Source organism: Bison bison, unplaced genomic scaffold (genome assembly GCF_000754665.1).
Source record: "Bison bison bison isolate TAMUID 2011002044 unplaced genomic scaffold, Bison_UMD1.0 scf7180017864068, whole genome shotgun sequence".
Classification (NCBI taxonomy): Eukaryota; Metazoa; Chordata; class Mammalia; order Artiodactyla; family Bovidae; genus Bison; species Bison bison.
Genome location: NW_011494640.1, coordinates 11638093 through 11656081, shown reverse-complemented (window position 1 = coordinate 11656081; position 17989 = coordinate 11638093). Strand labels below are relative to the sequence as shown.

The window sequence follows — 17989 nt, the reverse complement described above, 5'->3', positions numbered from 1 at the left end:
TCCTGGAGTTTGCTCAGACTCATATCCATTGAGTCAGTGATGCCATCCAACCACCTCATCCTCTGTTGCCCCTTCTCCTCAGGGTCTTTCCCAGTGAGTCAGCCCTTCGCATCAGGTGGCCAAAGTATTAGAGCTTCAGCTTCAGCATCAGTCCTTCCAGTGAATATTCAGGGCTGATCTCCTTTAGGATGGACTGGTTGGATCTCCTTGCAGTTTAAGGGACTCTTGAACTCAAGAGAAAAGCATCAATTCTTCAGCACTCAGCTTTCTTTATGGTTCAACTCTCACATCCATACATGATTACTGGAAAAACTATAGCTTTGACTATACTCCTAAGTCATAGCATCTGAATAAGCTTGTTATCTGAGGTCCCCAAGACCACGCTCAGGTTGGATGCTTCACTAGGACTCCCAAGGATCAGAAGCTGTGAAAGTGACAGTTATAGTTTATGGCTGTAAAAGGACAGAAAACAAAATCAGCAAAGGGAAGAGGCATGTGGGGCAAAGCCCAGGAGAAACCAGGTGCAGCCTGTGTGTCCCACTTGATGATGTCACACGGGAATACCTTTAACTCTCCCAGCAAAGATGGGCACAACACCTGCTAAGTGTTGTCAGTCAGGGATGTTCCCCAACCCGAAGTAAAAAGACAGGCTTTTAGGACTTCCCTGGTGGCACACTGGATAAGAATCCACCTACCAATGCAGGGGACACGGGTTTGATGCCTGGTCCAGGAAGATTCCACATGCCATGGAACAACTAAGCCCATGCACCACAACTACTGAGCCTGTGTACTGAAGCTACTGAAACCTGTACACCTAGAGCCTGTGCTCTGCAGCAAGCGAAGCCACTGAAACGAAGAGTAGCCCCTGCTCCCTGCAACTAGAGAAAACCCATACACAGCAACAAAGACTCAGCGCAACCAAAACTAAATAAATAAAAATTTTAAAATAAATAGAAAGGGTACATGAGCCCCAGTGTTCAAAAAAAGACAGGTGTTTCCTATCACTCCCATTGTCAGGATAAACTGTCATGCTGTAGTTGCATGGCCCAGCCCTCAGGCATGAAAAACACTCTTATCAGGCAGAACATTCCCAAGGCTCAGAGGTTTTCTCCCTAGAGCCAGCCAGCTCTGGAGGCGGGCTTTTATTTAGAATGTGCAGGGTTTGAGCAATGCAGACCTGCTGAGTTAACCCTTTCTGTACAAGTCATGAGAAAAAGAGAGAAAGATCTTCTCAGATGAATTTATCTACAACATTAAGGAATAAAATGGGACAGTAGGGGGACTTCACTGGTGGTCCAGCAGTTAAGACTGCTCGCAGTGCAGGGGGCCTGGGTTCCCTGGTCAGGGAGCTAGATTCCACTCACCACAATGAAGATTCTACATGCCACAGTTAAGACTGTTGCAGTCAAATAATACATTTTTAGAAATCTTTTTTAAAAAAATTATTTTTAAAAAGGGAAACAGTAGGAGCCTAAATCCTCGTGGATTCGGTGGGAACCCCCTGAACAGAGTTTTAACCTTAACTTCCACCTGAAGTTCAAATGTATTTACTTATGGAACAAAGAGTAAGTAGCTATATCTGCCCTGAAGACACTCGCAATCTTGAGTTAGATGTACCCTTTTGTCCACATGTGGTCACGTATCTCTGAGCCACAGTGTTCTCTGTTCCTGTAGCCTCTGATGTCACCCATTAATGCTGGGGAGGGACGATGCAGGCAGTTTCACAGGAGCTGACACCTGAACTGGGGCCCAGATGGTGCCCGAGAATTGCCAGACCAACGGTGAGCAGGATGCTCTCAAGGCAGGAAAGAGCTTTCTAGGGTATTCAGGTTAAGGGTCAGGCGCATGTATTAGAGACTGAAGAGCTTCAAGCTTTGGGGGTTTCCAGACTGTCATATTAATAAGGTTTCTTTTCTAAGTCTTCTCTGTAAGGTCAAGTTTGTTAGGCTAGTTTTTACTAGGTAGTTTATGGCAGTTTCCCAACCTTTTTATGTCATGGCACTCATAAAAGATAATCCTGTTTGGCTTTCAGACTTCCTTTAGAATTTATGCTCATTCTAATTTTTATTTTACTACTTTTCAATTTATTAACAAGAGCATGAGATGAAAAAATCAATAAATGGACAACATTTACAGTTACCAGCACGAAATAACCTATTCTCTTTTATGCTGTCTTTACTTCCTTCCCTACTCATCTGTCCTAAATTTTTAAAAGAAATTGCCTTTCTGGTCCCTTATGAGCTATGTCTTAGCTAAGTCTACTGTGAAACGTAATTTATTGGTAGCTATCATTACCAAGGCAAATACCACCTTCTGCTACAGCAAGCTTCTTTGGAAGGTGTTTTTCTGTTTCCATTATGTGTCCTCATAGCTTTGTTTTCACATCAGTTGCATTAGCACAGATCTCACATGGTATCTAAAAATCTAGTCAACTCATTTTTTGTAGCAGAGGACAAAGGAAAGCTGAAGAGATGGAGGGGATCTAGTATATCACTGTTTTCTATTCCAGGAGTTAGAAAAAAAAAATCAGAAAGGGAAGTTCTATTCTAACAAAAAAGCCAACCTCTGTAATAATCACATAGCAGAGTCATACATAGTCTATGTGACACAATTAAAAACACAACAAGTGCATATCTTTGGATAGAAGTTAAATATATATATTTGAGGAGGCTGTTCTTTGTACAATCACATCTATAAACCATTAGATTCTCTCATGTTGCTGGTAAGAGCTGACAATGGGTTTACAACTCAGATGAATGACATCAATATAAAAAAGTTCAGTCACTCACACAAAATGTATTGAATTAAGACTAACCTGGAAGTGTAATAGGTTAACTTCTGGTCCCAAATCACTTGTGTTCTTTCCTTGTTTCCTCTTTCCCAAGAAACTAAACATACCATTATGGTACCACCACCAAGTACTCAGCTTTAACCTTGGTCACTTTACTATTATCACAGGGACAAGTGCAGCCAATTAGCTGCCATATTGAATTTAGCTTTTTGTCATCCAATTTCATTTAGCAAACATTTATTGATATTTTACTGTGTGTCAGGACCATAAAGAAGGCTGAACACCAAGGAATTGATACTCTCAAACTCTTGAGAAGACTCTTGAGATTCCCTTGGACAGCAAGGAGGTCAAATCAGTCAATCCTAAAGGAAATCAACCCTGAATATTCATTGGAAGGATTGATGCTGAAGCTGAAGTTTCAAGACTTTGGTCACCTGATGAAAAGAGGTGACTCATTGGAAAAGATCCTGATGCTGGGAAAGACTGAAGGCAAAAGGAGAAGAGGGGTAGCAGAGGATGAGATGGTTAGACAGCATCACCAACTCGATGGACATGAATTTGACCAAGCTGCTAGAGACAGTGAAGGATAAGGAAGTCTGGCATGCTGCAGTCCATGGGATCGCAAAGAGTCGGACATGACTTAGCAACTGAACAACAGTAACAGGCACTGATAAGCATCTGGGCGCCTTCTGCAGACAAAGCGGAAACAGAGTGTCACCCGAAGTTTTGGGACTCTACTGTCCTTCAGAAATACAGTAATTTAATGCTATTTCTGAATAGTATCAAGAATTGTAGTGAACTGTACCAAGACAAACAAGAGATAGTATAAACTCTCTTGATGAAAAATGAACTATTCTGGTGACATACTCTAGAAATGAGCAGACTGCTTGCTGGCCTAATGATTCTCTTAAGATTCTTCAAAAACATTCCCATCTGGAAGTGTTAAGAAAACTCTTTTTATTTTATTTTTTGGCCATACTGTGTAGCTTGTGGAACCTTATTTCCCCAACCAGGATCAAACTGGGAATCATGATAGTGAAAGCGCTGAGTCCTAACCACTGGGCCACCAGGGAACTGCTGAAAAATATACTTTCTTAAAGGGGAGGTCTCAGGTTCTGGTTTGATAACTATAGGTTTCTTCCATTATGCAAAAGCAGGGTGTCTTATGAAAGTTTTTGTAAGCCATAATGGCATAAATGCAGAGAAGCAATTACCTCAGGACACATGTTGCTCACAGATGCATAAATAAATGGAGATAAAGCACAGGTACTTATACACACAGTTCAAAGCTATGGCAGCTTGATGCTGAGATGCTGCGTGTAGCTCCGAGGAAGGAGTTTTGTGGCACCACTCTGGGTGCCTGCTGCCTCTGTAGCAGCTTCCCGGGAAACACACATGCATGCCTGTGTGCTAAGTCGCTTCAGTCGTGTCTGACTCTGCAAACCTATGGACTGTAGCTTGCCAGGCTTTTCCGTCCAAGGGATTCTCCAGACAAGAATACTGGAGTGGGTTGCTGTGCCCTCCTCCGGGGATCTTCCCAAACCAGGGATCGAATCAGACTCTTTTTTTAAGTCTCCTGCATTGACAGGCAGGTTTTTTACCACTAGTGCCACCTGGGAAGCAGCTCCCCACGAAACACACACAGTAGCCTATTTTTGTTTTTTGCCTTTTTTGTAAAATTGAAAATCCTCTTCAGATTCATTTTGGATATCAACAACAGGAACTAATAAAGGTCTTTTGTAAAAGCTAAGTGGTGTAAAGCAAACTTTTGAAAAGTGAGGGATATCTGTATGAGAAACTGTGTCAGTGACTGTAAGTCTTTAATAGGCCCTTTAGGAGATTCAGAAAAGCAATCTTCTCTGTCTCTCTTTCACACAAACATAAACACACACACACACCCAGCTCGAAAGGACTGTTCATAGCTGCTAGTGATAGGTCCAGTCCATAAATATTTATACTATTATACTAAAAATGATAAGCATCCTGGGAGGCACAATTATAAAACAAAGGGGTTTTAGAGGAGGAAGTTCAGTTGCTCAGTCGTGTCCAGGTCTTTGCGACCCCATGGACTGCAGCACGCCAGGCCTTCCTGTCCATCACCAACTCCCGGAGTTTACTTAAACTCATGTCCATCAAGTTGGTGATGCCATCCAACTATCTCATCCTCTGTCGTCCCCTTCTCCTCCTGCATTCAATCTTTCCAGCATCAGGGTCTTTTCCAATGAGTCAGTTCTTCGCATCAGGTAGCCTAAGTATTGGAGCTTCAGCTTTAGCATCGGTCCTTCCAATGAATATTCAGGACTGATTTCCTTTAGGATTGAATGGTTGGATCTCCTTGCAGTCGAAGGGACTCTCAAAAGTCTTCTCCAACACCATAGTTCAAAAGCGTCAATTCTTCGCCACTCTGGTTTCTTTATCATTCAACTCTCACATCCATACATGACTACTGGAAAGACCATAGCTTTGACTACGTGTACCTTTGTCAATAAACTGATATCTCTGCTTTTTAATATGCTGGCTAGGTTTGTCATGGCTTTTCTTCCAAGGAGCAAGCATCTTTTAATTTCATCTTCTAATTTTCAGAGGAAGGTAGGCTGGAATAAGACAGGAGTCATGAAAGTGACACTTGGGTACTAAAGAACCTGGACGTAGGGAGATGGAGTAAATAACATTTCCAGTAAAAGGAAAAAGCAGAACAAGCAACAGCCAAGAAGAGTAACACATCAACCTGTGGAAGGGTGGGATGCATGACTTGGAAGTCAGATCATGGAAGGTCTTAAAAGTCAGAGTAAGAAGTTGCATCAGCAACCACTGAAGCAGAGTAAACATTTAGTACAGGGTGGCAAGCCCATGTACCATCAGTGAGGTTAGGCAGGTATAACAATGGGGACTGTGGAAGTCTGCAGTGCACTTCCCCCACCTTCTGCTGATTCCTGAATGCAGACATGCAGGCCCTCCCTATGTGGCCAGTTCTTACAATTTTCCAAGCAAAGCAAAGCAAAAAAAAAGGGAAATCTAATTTTTATATGAAATCACACAATTGATTCCATTATACAGTGAGGGCCAAACAAAATTTGTATGCAGGCTCATGGTAGCCTGTGGCACCCAATTTGCAAAGCTGACATGTTGAGTGGATGGTAATACTGTTTCTACTTCTTGGCAGACTACTCTCTCAATCAGATTTATTATCTGATTACTTCTTCTACATATTGTGTGTACATTCATTGTGTGTGTAACTCTAAAAGGTGCTATACTTTTCCCCTCTCTGAAGATAACCTTGATTATACAAATCCTGACCCTGCTGATGGTAGCCCACAATTGTTTCATGTATTAGGGTAGGTTCACTGCTGTAATAAACAAGCATAAGAGTTCAGAAAACGAAGATCATGGCATCCGGTCCCATCACTTCATGGGAAATAGATGGGGAAACAGTGGAAACAGTGTCAGACTTTATTTTGGGGGGCTCCAAAATCACTGCAGATGGTGACTGCAGCCATGAAATTAAAAGACACTTACTCCTTGGAAGGAAATTTATGTCCAACCTAGATAGCATATTCAAAAGCAGAGACATTACTTTGCCAACAAAGGTCCGTCTAGTCAAGGCTATGGTTTTTCCTGTGGTCACATATGGATGTGAGATTTGAACTGTGAAGAAGGTTGAGCACCGAAGAATTGATGCTTTTGAACTGTGGTGTTGGAGAAGACTCTTGAGAGTCCCTTGGACTGCAAGGAGATCCAACCAGTCCATTCTGAAGGAGATCAGCCCTGGAATTTCTTTGGAGGGAATGATGCTGAAGCTGAAACTCCAGTACTTTGGCCACCTCATTCGAAGAGTTGACTCATTGGAAAAGACTCTGATGCTGGGAGGGATTGGGGGCAGGAGGAGAAGGGGACGACAGAGGATGAGATGGCATCACTGACTCGGTGGATGTGAGTCTAAGTGAACTCTGGGAGTTGGTGATGGACAGGGAGGCCTGGCGTGCTGCGATTCATGGGGTCGCAAAGAGTCGGACACGACTGAGCGACTCAACTGAACTGAAGAGTTCAGGGACTTAACATCAGAGAAGTTTATTTCCATCACACATAACAGTACAGTGCGACTGTTCCTGCTTGGTTGGCTTTCCAAACAAAACTTTTTTAGGTTCCTTCCACCTCAGGGCTTTGCCTTCTCTGTATTCTGGCGTATTTTCCTTCAGCTATAAACCGGGAAAGATGAGAGAATGGAGGGTTACACTTGGGAGTGTTTCAATAGCCAGACCTGCACTTGGGCATATGTTACTTGGACCCACATGCCATTGGTTATGATTCCATTATGGAGAAATCAAACTTCAAGAAGGGTGGGAAGTGAAGTCTAGCAGTAAGCCCAGGAGGAAACACGAAATGATTTGGTAAATGAACATCTTGTCTTGACCATATTCTCCAAGCAGTGTTTTGATTTCATCCAGCACTGGTCCTTGACTCAGATCCAAATGGAAGGTTTTATTTCATGCTGCTGCTGCTGCTGCTGCTGCTGCTAAGTGGCTTCAGTCGTGTCTGACTCTGTGAGACCCCATAGACGGCAGCCCACCAGGCTCCGCCGTCCCTGGGATTCTCCAGTCAAGAACACTGGAGTGGGTTGCCATTTCCTTCTCCAGTGCATGGGTGAAGGTGAAGTCACTCAGTCATGTCCGACTCTGTGCGACCCCATGGACTGCAGCCTACCAGGCTCCTCCGCCCATGGAATTTTCCAGGCAAGAGTACTGGAGTGGGGTGCCATTGCCTTCTCCTTTTATTTCATAGTTAGCTATAAAGAAGGTTGAAATGACAAACTTTAACTGAAAGCAGGAAATGTCACATAATTCAGTGATTTTTCTAGATTATTAACCTCTTTTATTCACATTAGCCACAAAATGTATTGCACTTCTGTTCTCTTCTCTCCCCTAAAACACATAAGATATTCCACCTCCAAAATTCAACAACACCACCTTGGTGATTCACTCTTTATCTGTATTCCAAGAGTTGCCCTTCTTTCTGCTCCTATAATGGCGTGCTTTATCTAAAGTGCACTCAATATACTTCACTTGTATCATTTAAAAGGGTGAACAACATGCTTGAATGTCATTAGGCTTTTATTTCATACCAGGAAACAAACTCATCAAATACTTTCATGAAGTTTAAGATCTTTGATCAAGACAAGGTTTAATTAAGCAAATGACTAGCACTGGGACCTAATCAAAGCATAGACGTCAATGTAATGATTATTCTTTCCTCTTCTGTATAGTGAATGGTTTAGACTAGCTCAGTTCCACAATCCCATCTAATTCTGACATTCCATCCATTTCAAAGAGCAAGTTCATGAACTTTGTCAGTGGTACATTCAGAATGGGTATGAAAGCTCCCAATTCCTAGTCCATTTTGATGCTCTAAACATAATCAAGACACTTAGTCTTATGGCTCAGAACATCCTTAGCAGTGAGCGATGGCCCACTTGTTTGCTCGGAGAGACTGATAGATGAAAATCATATACAGAAATTTTAGAAAGAATGAGCAATTATTTCTATCAATTCAAAAGTTCACAAAAGTTTAACTTATATTTGAATAGCATTTGGATGGCTGCCTCAGAAAAATTCAGTAATTATGCTTGTAAGATTTTGAATACAGAAAGCACAGAGAGCAGAGAGGGTGTAAATAAAATATAAGCACAGGTAACACTCCCTGAATGAGTCTGATTTTTAGTTTATGATTTGTCATTTTTGAGCTTCTTTGCATGTAGGTAAAAATTTAAATTTTCTTGCAATTTAATTTGCTGTCTGCTCTTACATTTTTAATGAAGTATTCAACTAATAGAGGAAATATGTACACATTTTCTTCACCATTATCATCATATAAGATTAGATATTTTAAGTAGAACATAATTGATTTTATTTTTCTTATTATGTGCCTTTGTTTATTCACTTGCACATCCATTGTTTCACTTTTAGCTTTAATATTATAATTAGCTGAACTGACTCAGTAAAAGATCATTAAAAATACACTTCAAGAAATAAAACTGCTTATTTTTAAAAACATGAAAACATAATCATCATGTACAGATTCTCCAAAATTATTTTATCCTACATAAGGCTTCCCTGGTGGCTCAGACGGTAAAGAATTTGCCCACAATGTGGGAGACCCGGGTTCAATCCCTGGGTCAGGAAGACCCCCTGGAGAAGGGACTGGCAACCCACTCCAGTATTTTTGCCTGGAGAATTCCATGGACAGAGAAGCCTGGAGAGCTACAGTCCATGGGGTCGCAAAGAGTTGGACACAACTGAGCAACTAACACACATACACACATAAGTGAAAGTAATATTTATACTTTTAAAACATTTTTAGTTTTTTTATTAAATGGAAATTAATATTTTACTGCTTCCAATATTGACTGCACTCATTTTCAAAATTACATTTTTATAATTTTAAAATTTATTTTTGTGTCATTCTTAAAAGTATAAAAGCCTAAATTATTTTTAAAACTTAATTCTTGACCATAAACCTCTTATAAGTCCATTATTTTTCTTCACATTTACATAGTCTCAAATTTCACAGATATTTTTCCACAACAGAGTAAAAATGTTTTTTAAAACTGGAGGCTCCATAAATTCAACAGATTTCTCTCCCTCAAGAAAACTGCATAAAATAGTTCAAATCACTAATAAAGCAGTATGAGAATTATCTTACACTTGCAACTGAGAGTTCCCATAATTCTTCCTCTTCTTCAGCTTAAATGTTTTCTTTACTTCAAATTATTATCAAGTAAACATGCTGGCATCTTTCTACTAAACATCCACTATATGCAAGATTCACATTTTAAATAAGAATAAAATAAGAAGCACAGTTCTTTTCAAAATTAGCGATATCAGGTGTAGCTCATAAAGTTAGTTTTAAGATCATGCTACCAACTACAAAAGCCCACATTAACTCACAGAATTGCAGACAACCTCCATGGAAACACTTAATATTTTCCAAAGGAATGAGGAAAAATTACCACTTTTGAATAATACTATTAGTTAAACAGAGGACATGCCACAGACATGAAAACAATTTGGTCTAATCTAGAAGATAGTTAAATCATAAACATATCATCTCATATTAATCTATTGTTATTCGGAACTGTGCTAGTAAGCTCTGAAGAGATATGCTTACATTACTTATTCTGTAAAGTAGCAAATCAAATGGAGAAGGCAACGGCACCCCATTCCCGTACTCTTACCTGGAAAATCCCATGGACGGAGGAGCCTGGTAGGCTGCAGGTGGTCGCACACGTGGAAGAGTCGGACACAACTGAAGCGACTTAGCAGCAGAAGCAGCAAATTAAAGTGGAAGTGAAAAAGTAATAGTAAATTAACACTTTGAAACAAGTAAGTTGTGATGGAAACACAGTGTAAGTTATGCACTGGACAACAGAGACGCAAGGAGATTTAGTCAGTTGGATTCAGTCAATATGTGAGTTTATTCACAAAGAACTGATCAAAAGTAAAAGTACATCTGAATTCCGTATTAAATAGCTGGCTTGAATTCCATTATCAAGTAGTACTATCAAAAAGTCAATCTAATTGGCCCTGGTTATTACAGTTCTTTCTAGTTTTAGCTTTATGTGACAAAATAGATTATCACCATTGAATACCACAGAACATGGTTGAAGGTCAGGATTTTTTCAAGAGTTAAAATAAGGATTGAAAAAAATTCATTGACCCTCCCTTTGCAAATAATTGGCTTGCTTACTTACATTCCAGAGGATCTAATGAACTTAATGTAAAATTGCAGGGACCATGTGGAAAAGAAATTAAAACATTTACCAATAAAGTTTATTGATTAATTACAACAGAAAAGTAAAGCTAAACAGAGTTCATGAATGATGTTTCATGGATACTGTAATACAAATCCTAAAGATGAATTATTAGATGTAGAAGAACAACATGTGTGTATGTTTGAGGGAAAAGCTTTTTATTATTTTAGGAGACTTGATGTGGGAAAAAGTGTGAATTAAAAATTCACTTGACTGGTCATAAGAAATGTCAACTTTACATTTGCTAATAAAAGAAAAGGAGTTAGTTTAAAGAATAATTTACCACACATAAAAAGATCAAATTATCAAAATGTAGGTGAATGGTGAGAAGAAAGCCAGTGGGTGCAGAACAATAAATTCTCTTCTCTCGTTTGCTGTCACGTGCTTATGAAGTTTCTCCTTGGTGGTGATTACACAGAAAATGAAGAGGTTATAAGGACTTCACTAGAAAGTATGAATAGCAATTTCAGACATAAAATCTGATTTTAAAAAATATATATTCATAAAAACACACTCCAATTCCTCATTAAAAAACTTAAAAAAAATTTATTTGGAAGTTTTATACAAGTTTAATATTTATTATCTTTCCTTTCCCTTAGTAGTTTTATTACATTAAATGATATAAAGAAAACATGATTATTTTCACCAAGGTCCATGTAAGACGTACCCAGGATCCCTCAGATTTACCCCAGAGTGCCATATCATTATGTTCACGTTCCGTGTGTGCTGCAGACATGAAGTTTGAGGAGGCCCATCTACAGTCAGACTGTGTCTAATACAGACTTCTCCAGTGTATATGTTACATTTGAGAGTGAGGTTCAATCAATACCTTCATCCAAAAGTGGTGAAAAATGACAAACTTCAATCTGATGCCCTACTTGTAAATACATGATTAAGCTGAGGAAGTGTCAGATATTAAAAGTCTTATAATTTCTTCATAGACTAATCTGAGTTATTTCTTTTTTATGATGGTTCTATTTTGGAGTTGCTCCATTTTTACTCATGTTCTTCCACTCTTCTCCAGCCATTTTACCCTAAGTATGTCTAGCAAGATCAATTAAAGAGGACATTTTTCTCTCATGTTGGATTCTCCAACAGCAAGCACACTATTCTCTCAGGAAGAACTCTAGAGGGTCCCTAACCACTGCCACATGATGATATCTGACCTCAAACGGACACTGAAAATGCACAGGTAAGACATCAAAACAGGGCACCAAGACAGAACAGTAGAAGTTAGTTCTCCCTGGAGGGTCTGATCACTTTTATTACCTGGTTATATAGAACTTTCATTTCAGGAAGCATGAGTGTGACATAGTCACAATAATAATAGGCAGCAGCAAGTACTTCCTTTGGGAGATGAAGAAAGAAAAAGGAGAAAGGCACATACTACTCAGGCAACAATAATATTCAATGTTCCAAGCAAGCCTAATAAACAGTAAGTCTTCAAATATATTAGATATACATGAAAACATACTGGAAACAAAAATATCTCAAGCAACTAAGGGTACTTGTAACATAAAAGATAATTAAAATAGCAGTATTAATAATTATTATTGCTACCGTTATTAATCTTTATTACACTATTTATGACAAGGGAAGTTATAAACACTTTATTTTCAGATGTATCAAAATCTTAATAAATACATAGAGCTTGTAGAAAACACAACCTTATTGGAATGCCCCTCATATTCAATTAAAAGGTAAAATTAAAACCTCGCCTAGATAGCAGCTTCTAAGGCATCAAAAACATTTAAGTTCAGTCATTATCTTCCAATTAAAAATAAAATAAAATTTAAAACAACAATAACAAAAGCACTCAAGTCCTATACTATCTTTGGTTGTTTTCCTTAATTCCAGCCCTGAAAAATTAATGACTTCAGGACATCAAAATCAGATACTCTGTATCTGGATTGAAGTGACAGCACTAAGTGTATTAAAAATGTCTAACATCATGTATGAACTCTAAACTATTAACATGTGAATCACTACACAATTTAAAAAGCTAAACACTTAGAAAAAGTATTACAAGATATACTTTACACTTAAAATCATGGATTATAATACAGTTTTCATCCTGTCAGAAGAGGATCAAATGCAACAAAACACTCTGCAACAAATTTATTTAAATTTGCTCAAAAATATGACATGGAGTTAAAGCACTGCAAACATTCAGTCTATTGAACTATGAAGCAGTTTTTTAACATCCAAGCAGTCATATACAGTATAATACAGATATGAATAATGATAAATATATTATGTCAAACAACTTTAATTTTTGCTAGTGAACAAAGAATCCCTTTTAAGCTATTTTTGGCATGGTGCCAGAGGCTCTGTCATCTAAATTCAAGGCACTGCTTATCTACAGGTTCATAACACGTAGCACTTGAGGTTTTCAAGTAGATGTATGGTTAAAAGGTGGGCTTGTTCATGTATTCTTCCATTGTCTGAAAGAGAACAATAGATTAAAATGATTCCCCCTTAAACCACATCCTTCAGGAGACTGAAAATTTTGAAAATCACTTCATTCTTCTACTCATTTATTATGCCACTGGTGAAAAGAAGCTTTTGTTTGTTCGTTTGTGTGTGTTTTGGGGTTTTTTTGACCATACCTCACAGTTTGTAGGATCTTACTTCCATCACCAGGAGCTGAACCCAAGCCCACAGCAGTGAAAGGGCAGAGTCCTACCACTGGATGGCCAGGTAATTTTCAAAAAGAAGTTTTGGGAAGTGTATATGGTCATAAATATTTGCATTCTAATCAAGAAAAGTGGTTCAAAGTTTGAGTGTAATTTATATACACATCTCTATGGCTGGAATTAAATAACTTTCAACAGAGGAAAAGCTAAGTTTGACTGTAAAATCAATGCCTAATAAGAGAAATGCTTAAGCAGCAGCTGCCAAGCTATCACTGTTGACTTCAGAAAAATGCACCTGCTAAAATGACCATGACGACCACTTCCAGGAACAGGTATGAGAGAAATCTGAATGGTATTTGTATGACATACATATCATTGTTGTTTAGTTGCTAAGTCATATCTGAGTCTTTGCAAACCCATGGACTGTAGCCAGCCAGGCTTCTCTGTACGTGAGATTTCCCAGGCAAGAATACTGGACTGGGTTGCCATTTCTTTCTCCAGAGGATCTTTCTGGCCAAGGGATTGAACCCACGGCTCCTGCTGCATCTCCTGCACTGCAGGAAGATTCTTTACTGCTGAGCCACTGGGTAAGCCATATGTATCATTACAGATACAGAGTATTTTATTTCCAAGACATAAAGGATAAACAGACCATAATACTTTAAATTTCTTCCATGTATTTTGAAAAGGCTATCCTCCAAAGTATACAAATTATGTTTCTTCATCCTCCTCATCACTTACCAAGTTTGCTAACATGCCACAAGACCATAATTCTTTCCCAGTACTTAAAAAAAAAAAGTTTAAATGGATTCACAGTTACAGGCAGAGTTAAAAATTACATTGATGTTGCAAACCCTTTATTATGCATGATGGATGGGCTTCCTCTTCCACTCTGTCCCTGTTATAAACATATACTTATACAACACAGTGACCTCTGGGTTGAATCAGTCAGAGAACTCAAGGGGCCAGCCTTAGGTAATACCCCTACTGCTTCTGTGTAAATCACATACAATCAGTAATGTTCAACCTGGTCTTAAGCTTGAACTCCAGGGAACGCGATTCACACGCACCTGCCGGTGAAGACATCCACCAGCAAGGGCCAAACAGACCAAACCGTGGCTAAGCAAGATTGCTCAGAGGATAGTAGGCTTAGAAATCAGGTTTCTTGTTTCCACCAGCTCTATTTAGAATTCCAGTCCCCCTCTGCTGAAAATACTCACATGTCATCATCCACTTTCTTACAAAGTTATTACACCTCCTGGATGAGCAAGCCCACACCTTAAGACCTCTGCCCTGTATCTCCTCTTATAGCTATTGCCCATATCTTTTTTCAGGAGGGGTGGGGGGCTATGCCTTGTGTGACTTGGGGGACCTCAGATCCCCAACCAGGGATCAAACTCGTGCCCCATGCATTGGGAGCATGTAGTCTTAACCACTGGACCAAAAGGGAAGTCCAAGATATTGTCCATGTCTTTAAACTTGGGCTATCACATTGGCCAGGAGCCCATGACTGTCTCTTGGTACCTAGAGTTTATAGCATTTAACTAGGTATACAGGCCCTTCCCTGGTGGTCCAGTGGCTAAGAGTCTGTGCTCCCAATGTAGGGGGCCCAGATTCAATCCCTGGTCAAGTAACTAAATCCCACATGCCGCAACTAACACCCCCGCACAGGAAGATAAACAAACAAATAAAAATAAATATTAGAAGAGACACAGACGTAAAGAACAGACTTTTGGGCTCTGAGGGAGAAGGTGAGGGTGAGATGATTTGAGAGGTTAGCATTGAAACATGTATATTACCATATGTAAAATAGATGACCAGTGCATGCATGAAGCAGGGCACTCAAAGCTAGTGCCCTGGGACAACCCAGAGGGATGGGGTGGGAGGGACACAGGAGGGGGGTTCAGGATGGGGGACACATGTGCACCTGTGGCTGATTTATGTCGGTGTATGGCAAAAACCACCTCAATATGCAAAGTAATTGTCCTCCAATTAAAATAAATAAATAAATAATTAGTTAAATAAATAAATAGTAAAAATAAATAAAAATTTTAAAATAAAAAAGTACACAAAATTACAAATACAGAGTTGGGTATAAAGTTTAATTAGAATGAGGAAAAAATGGGAGTGGATCATAAATTTTCTAAAAAATGTTTAAAAGTCACAAAAGCATATGGGTTTCATCAATTAAATGCCTGACACACTTCTATAATAGCTTACATATTCATTAAATGGCCACAAAGTCATTGCAGCTAAGATACCTTACCTTTGCAAATGTGACCATAGGAGCTTGCAGCCTTGGAAGGGGCCTGGCCCAGGAAACGCCCTGGAGTTGTCACTTCACTGGCCTCACAATTCACTGGTCTCTAGTTACTGGCACTGATTCACACCACTGAGGGAATCAATCTGCTAAAGACTGGCTGCCCTTTAGAACTCTAGCTTTGCTGCTACTCAAGTTACTTAAGCCAATGACATATGTGGTTGGTATTTTCTGGAGCTTGTCCCTTTAAAAGTTGGAATAGACTTTTAGACCACATAAGCTTAAAGAGCTCTGCCCTGGCCTTTCACAAGGACTAGGGTATCATGGGACTCCAGCTATCTATCCCGCACAGCAGTGCCTCTTGTGCATTCAGCACTAGGAATCTACATTTTATTGTATTATGGTTTGGTTTAGCTGCCTAATATGTTTGTGCTTTTCAGGGAGACAGTGTTGGATTATACCTAGTCAGTTCTCATGAATCCCAACCTACACATACATGGTATCTCATTGCTTGACCTAAGGAGGTACCCTTTGACCCTCCCTTCTTAACTTGCTTTCTAATTCTGTGCTCAGAACATGTTTGTCACCCCCACTGGTGATCCCAAGAGCACCAACCTCTGTGTTTGAGGATCAGTGTATTAAAAAGCAGAGGCATCACTTTGCTGACAAAGGTCTGTATAGTCAAATCTGTGGTTTTTCCATTAGTCATATATGGAGCTGAGAGATGAACCATAAAGAAGGCTGAGCACCAAAGAATTGATGCTTTTGAATTGTGGTGCTGGAGAAGACTTTTGAGAGTACCTTGAATAGCAAGGAGATCACACCAGTCAATCCTAAAGGAAATGAACCCTGAATACTCACTGAAGGACTGATGCTAAAACTGAAGCTCCAACACTTTGGCCACCCAATGCAAAGAACCAACTCATTGGAAAAGACCCTGATACTGGGAAAGACTGCAGGCAAAAGAAGAAGCGAGTGGTAGAGGATGAAATGGTCAGATAGCATCACTGACTCAATCGACATGATTTTGAACAAACTCTGGCAGAGAGTGGAAGACAGAGGTGCCTGGCATGCTACAGTCCATGAGGTTGCAGAGTCAGATACAACTTAGTGACTGAACAACAATATCATCTTCTTCCTTTCAGAGTGTCCTTTTTCTTCTAATCATTTTGTACCAGTGTCTACAGGTACCTTCAAAATAAGGTACCTCTTAAAGTCATCCCAACCAGTTAATCTCTTCCATCATTCCATATTTTCAATGTCTAGCCCCAGTACACTCAGAATAAGCTTTGAGAATTTAGAGGTTTAAGACTATGCATTTTCTCACTAAAAACAAAAAGACAGTCTTTTTATTCTAAAAAACTTTTATTGGGTAGGGGTCAGGGAAAAGTCCAGGGCTACTTTGAGATGTTCAGTTGTACTAAAAGTAAAAGGAATATTACAAAGGCCTCCCTTAGACATCAGCAAGTACAAATACATGCTTAGGTTCAAAAGACAGGGAAAAAAGAAAGCAATAATTTTTTCTCTTTATCCAATTATATTACATGTGTCTATTCATGCTCAGTGGCTCTGACCAGATACACAAAGCAAACCATACACACACAGTCAATTTTTCAACCAGCTCCTCAAATGTTCACGGACTTAGCTGAAGTACCAGATCCCAAGAGAACACTGGTGACTCTGTTTCTATTTGGCAGGTGTTGCTAATTCATTGAGAGTTTTAGAGGACAGTCGTGATACTCCCTGCTCACAAGCCGGCTAAATGGAGGGCCCCCTGAGACCTACCTATCAAGACCTTCCACTCAATAACCAGGGATATGAACAACCAATCAATGTTTCATTGTGAAGGGTCTCTCTCTTGAAATAGCAGACATTCCCTGCTTCCCAGATTTAACTGGAACAAGAAGCACCATACAACCTGCAAGCCCTTTAAAACTATTTCCTATGGAGGGGAAACTCAAAATAACCTAGGGGTATCTTGGCCCTAATTCAAGAGGCTTTAATTACTGAAGTTCCAAAGACCTTGTTAAATGCCTGTTTCTCCTATAAGGTGATTCCACAGTAAGGGCCCTGAGGACAGAATTATAAATAACTCCCTGGCATATTTTAAGAAAGGTTGTTCTGTGGAATTTCCAAACCAGTGATTTCTCAAGTACCTTGTAAAATACCCTTCCTGTGGCATTTGGGGAAAGCCAAATGAACATCAGAAAGTTTAAATGCATTTTTTGAGGTGATAACACATCTAGAAATAAATGCAGCAGGTTCCTAATAGGCAAGCAGAGAGGCTCAGGGGTACCCTGTATCTTTCTCAGTATCCATTCACCTGAGCACTGGTTCCCTGGATGGGCAGGAGCAAGTCATCAGCTCAAAGATGTGCCAAAACCGTTATTTAGAAGTCATTCCTAATGTTGTTTTACTAACTCAAGCAGGCTCTTATTTTCAAACAGCAGCAAGAATGGCTTTACTGCCAATTTCTAAAAGATACTTTGTAGTGCTCT

At 39.5% G+C, this 17989-nt stretch overlaps 1 protein-coding gene across 1 annotated transcript in view; it reads right to left on the bottom strand.

The window, feature by feature from the left end:
- Positions 1–11118: 11118 nt before the first annotated feature.
- Positions 11119–17989, bottom strand: part of AP1S3 (adaptor-related protein complex 1, sigma 3 subunit) — a 67226-nt gene continuing 60355 nt past the window's right edge. The window contains exon 5 of the mRNA XM_010837064.1: positions 11119–13039. Coding sequence (XP_010835366.1) covers positions 13004–13039 — 36 coding nt within the window. The 3' untranslated portion in view covers positions 11119–13003. The remainder of the gene's footprint in view (positions 13040–17989) is intronic.